The 4,907-nt window shown below is 60.3% G+C and overlaps 1 protein-coding gene across 1 annotated transcript in view; it reads right to left on the minus strand.

The window, feature by feature from the left end:
- The window catches only part of WWP2 (WW domain containing E3 ubiquitin protein ligase 2), a 31,196-nt gene that overhangs the window by 24,621 nt on the left and 1,668 nt on the right, over positions 1 to 4,907 (minus strand). Inside the window, exon 4 of the mRNA XM_057384980.1 lies at positions 250 to 387. Within this exon, the coding sequence (XP_057240963.1) occupies positions 250 to 387 (138 nt within the window). The remainder of the gene's footprint in view (positions 1 to 249; positions 388 to 4,907) is intronic.

The following is a 4,907-nucleotide window of genomic DNA, read 5'->3' on the forward strand; positions in this document are numbered from 1 at the left end:
GGGGAAGGGCTGGGGAAGGGCTGGGGAAGGGCTGGGGAAGGGAGGGGAAGGGCTGCCCCTCCCAGGCTGCCGGGCAGGCTGCTCTGAGCCCCTCACGTTCCCATTCTGCTCCCGCAGGAGCCCACGGGGCCGAGGCAGGGCTGGAGGTGGGTGCTGGCCCTGGCACTGTCCCGGGGGTGCCGTGGCCCCTCTGGCCCCTCTCCCCACACCTCGTGCCCCGAGCAGCCCCGCGTGGGGCCGGGCACTCACCCTCCGTGCCGGCACTGCCGTCGGGAACGCTGCCCAGAGCAACAGCCGGCCCGTCCAGGAAAATCGTCAGCTCCCCGCCCGACACAATGCTGCCTTTGTTCTCCGTCTGCAGGTCCAGGGTCAGCTGCCTGTTCTCCACTGTGGCACACGGAGAGAGAGACCCCCGGTCAGCACCGCCATTCCAGCCCTGGTGGAGGTGGCTCCCAGTCCCCAAAGGACAATGTGCCACTCCCTCAGTGCCACCAGTGCCAGCCCCACACCCACATGCACTGCCATGGGACCCCAGCCAGTCCCACCAGGACTGAGGAGGATCCTTCTCCACCAGCCCTGAGGATCCCTTCACCCCTTTCCTGGGGCCCTGGCTGTGACCCTGAGCCCTCCATCACTCACAGATCCAGGAGCTGGGGCTGCAGGGCAGATCCTGGCAGGAAAGCCAAGGAATTCAGCTTCTCTAAGATGACACATGGGGCAAGAAGGGTCCTGCATGACGGTGAGCATCCCTCCATCCACATTCCTGTGTATCAATTACACTGAGCATTGTCTGTCCCCAAACAGGAACCCTGCTGCAGTGCTGGACCACCTTAAAGAAGGTTCTGGAGAATGTGCCACGGGCTGAGAGGCTCCTGGAGACAGCTGCCAGCTCCAATCCCTCCCCTGTGAGCCACTCTGGCTTTAGCAGCTTCAGCAAGGCTTTGCTGTTCCCTGGGGGCAAYGGGGGCACAGCTCAGCCCACAGCACCCAGCCCATCATGGCAATGCCTGCCAGTGGCAGCCAGACTGAAACACCCAGCTCGTCACAGAATACCAGAAAAATTAGGCTGTGCCAGCCCAGGACACTGGCCCAGACGCTTCCTGACTCATTTGCTCAAATAATATTTTCATTATACACGGATTGCTCATGACACAATGGCACCATTTTTTAGCAACCTGCTTTGTCCCGGTGTGACGCAGGGATGGGGTGTGGCTCGGGCCAGCAGGAGCAAGAGGAGGATGRCAGCACACAGCACACCCCCTGGAGCCCTTGTCCCACCTCTAGCTCAGACCTGTCCCACACTGGGCACCTGTCCCTTCTGCAAGGCACCCCAAAACGCAGTGACACGGAGTCTGCAGTGAGCACAGGGCCATGGGACAGGCTGGACTTGTGCACCTAAGGGAAATCTCCAGTTTGCAGTGCCAAGCACAGCAGAGGCACACGCTTACAGGGGCAMAGCTCTGTCACCATCACCACCATCCAATCTGCTGAGCTGACAGAGCTGCACTCCCCTTCTTCCAAGGGAAACCAACCTCACAGACAGTTTTAAGAGCCTGAGACTGAAGATGCTACTGAGCAGGGCCAAAAACCAGAACAAACTCAGACCCTGTTTCCCCCTGGCTCCTCCAAGCCGTAGGAATCCACATTTTCTCCAGGGTCCCTCCAGCCCCCTCCCCACGCGCCGCACAAGCCCTCATTGTGCAGGCGCCCAGGCGAGGCGCAAAGACAAGGTGTCTCCAAGTGGAGGATGTGAACATGAACCTCCCAGCCGGCTTCCTCCTCCCCCCCTCCGCCCCCTCCAGCTTTTTTTAAGAAAATAAACACTCGCAGAACCTTCCACTCCCTGTCCCCGTGCAGCGTGCGGGACGCACAAAGGGACATTGCTGCTGCACCGACGGCGGGTCCCCCGAAGGGCCCAGCACAAAGGCTGCCTCTGTCCCACCGGCTGCCAGAATGGCAGAGGGATTATTATTATTTTGGGAGGGGGTCGGAGGGTGATTTGGTCCTGAATAAGGTCTCAGTTCAGCTACTTCCAGTGCCCTGCAAGCAGCATCAGAGCTCCCATTTAGCGGAGGTGAGCTGGAATTCCCACCCAGCCCATTAAGTGGATTTACGGTTCCACAAAACCAGGCTGGGAGCAGTAACGGCCCCGGGCTCAGCCCCAGCCCGGGACCCCCAGAAACCACACGTGTGTGACCCCAGGGTGCTGCCACATGGGACAGGCAGCCCYCTGGAACAGCCTGGGTGAGATGGCTCCATCTGCACACCCACACCCCAGCAGGTTTCCTGACTGATGGCCAAACAGTGCTTCTCAGTGTCTCAGCCCCACAAACCCAGCACCCAGCTCTCTGCCCAGCCCCACTGGATGCAAAGGCCAGCTCCCATTCCAACACTGATCATCCATGGGGTCAATCCAAGCTCCCTGGTGCTGAGCTGGTGTTCACCTGCTTCTGTGCATTCTCACAGCAGAAAGAATGACTCCATGCTGCAGGAACAAACAAGGGGGAAGCTAAACCTCCCACAGACATTCCCAAGGCAAGAAGGAACACAGTTTAGGGGAAGGGACAATCAATCTTTAGTGTCCCATGAAAGTCTCCCCAGGGAAGCTTTGCCTTTGTTGCTGACGCAGCCTTAGAGACAACTGTGTCCTACTCTATTTACCTGACAGAGACAACCAGGAGGGCCTCAGATTTCTGTTTCTTTCCTCTGAAAGGTGTCACGGGATGGGCACTGTCTGATCCCCATAGTGGCCACCTGGCTGGATGACCAGTTTTATGAGATTACATCCTGGCCATGGCAGAGCCAGCTCACAGAGCTCTGGGACATGCAGCCCAGCACAGCTCCTTCAGTATCACAGCCACAGTGGGGTGGAGCTGCAGATTTCTGGAGGTTGGGAATTGCTGCTGGTGTCCTGGAGGATCCCACGAGGCCACAGTTCCTGMCACTCTGCCTGGGGCACAGCAGCAGGGACTGTGTGGATCTGCAAATCTGGTGCCACTGAGCACACAGCAGGACCAGCACAACCAGCAAGGGCCAGCGTGGGTCCCACAGAGCCCAGGATGTGAGACCAGCAGCCAGGAGCTCCTGGAGCCTGGGAACAAAGAGCTGCCTCTGCAGAGCAGCGCTCAGGGGCTGGGGCTGCAGTGGTTTTATGGGAGCCTTGGGAACAGCCGGGCTCTCGGATGGCTCCATTCTGTGCCGGTGATTGAGCCGGGGCTGCCCCACCTCTCCACCTCCATGGCCAATCGAAGGGAAGGCAGAGGCACAGCCTTCCAGCAGAGAGGCACAGCCTGCCAGCAGAGAGGCCCCACGGCTGCCAAGGCGCTGGGAAGGAAGCACTGCAAGCCCGAAAGCTGGGCTGGACCCGCCGGAGCAGGAGCTGCTGTGACAGCCAGGCTCTCACAGCCTGCCCAGGAGCTCAGCCCTCGTCACTCAGCTCTATTTCCAAGCTCCAAGCCTCAGAGCCAAGACCTTTCCCCCTGAAGTGAGGCGTGCTTGGCAGGAGGGCTGGCAGCACCATCCTGGCACGCAGKGCCACCACAGTGTCACCAGCAGTGAGAACAGCCCAGCCCACTGTGGGAATGACACAACATCAACCAAGGCCACAGCTACACTCACAAATCAACAGCTTCCACACAGCCTCACCAAATCTGTGACAAAGCCAACAGACAGAGGGTCTGCAAGGCTCACTCTGGCTGAGCACCTCCAGGATGGGGAGAGGAGGGTGAGGTGCCTCCAGTGGCAGGGGGCACACACATTTCACTGCCCCTCACACATCAAGTGTCTGACTCAGAACTGTTTGAAATCCCAGATGCCTTTTGCACGCCCTTGCCTGAGCCAGCCCCTTCCTCAGGCTGGCAGACAGAGGGAACACACTCTGAAAAGCCCCTGAGGGAGGGATCTGCAAGGCTCCCAAGGGACTCTCAGCAGTCTCTGGCCCACTCAGACCTGCAGCAAAGCCCAAAGGCTGAGTGTGAGTCTGCAGAGAAGGGGAGAGAGCAGATGCCAGCCTGGACAAGGCAGGCAGACAGCAGCAGAGAGGAGCAGACGGGCAGCACCTTCCTGGCAGGGCAGGGCCAGCTCTGCAGCTTTAAGAGTCCTTCCTCCCTCCCAGCCCATGGTGTCAAGGAAAAATCTGACACGTTTTTTCTGGGGGATGTTAACGGACAAGCTAGAACAGTCAGTTGCCTTTTCCATTCATTTTCCACACAGCCCCCCGGGATGGCTGSGAATGAAAGAGCCGATTGTGCCCCCGCAGAGGCGCAGGTAGGGCGGGAACCGCGGCGGCTCCGGGAGCCCGGCACAGCCCCTGCACACCTCGGGAAATAAMAACTGCAGGGAGAGTGCCCAGGGGCACCGATCCCACAGCTGTGGGGCTGGCTGGCAGCTACCCCCCAACACTGCCAGCCTGAGGCACACGTCCAAGTCCCCACAGGCCTTGCGAGGTGACAGTGACAGCAGCACAGCTCCTGTGTGTCACTCACTGCCACAACACCCAAACCAGGTGCCACCCAGAGCCACGGCAGCACGGCAGGGACACCTGATGGTTTCAGAGCTGGCAGCACCTGGGGAAGCAGCTCACCCCACCCCCGGCAGCAGGGAGGGTCTGAAGCAGCCCTGAATTCCCCGGGGCACAGGAGGCCCTCTCCCCGCTCAATACCAGGTCTGTGTCTCACAAACTTTGACAGAGCCAGCCTTTCGCTGCCCCAGCCCTGAATGGCCGCCTTTATGTGGGAGCTGCTGTCACGAGCCACGCTCTGGCAACCGCAACCGGCGGCAAACAGCGCAGGGGTTTGTGTTTCCGAGGGGTTTGTGTTTCCGAGCCGGCCGCGGCGCCCGGGCTGACGCAGGTACGGCTTCCGGCACGCCCGGCCCGGCACAAACGGCACCTTGTTCACGGCAGGGAG

Source organism: Malurus melanocephalus, unplaced genomic scaffold (genome assembly GCF_030028575.1).
Source record: "Malurus melanocephalus ecotype Western Australia unplaced genomic scaffold, MMel_1.1 scaffold_766, whole genome shotgun sequence".
In the NCBI taxonomy this organism is placed as follows: Eukaryota; Metazoa; Chordata; class Aves; order Passeriformes; family Maluridae; genus Malurus; species Malurus melanocephalus.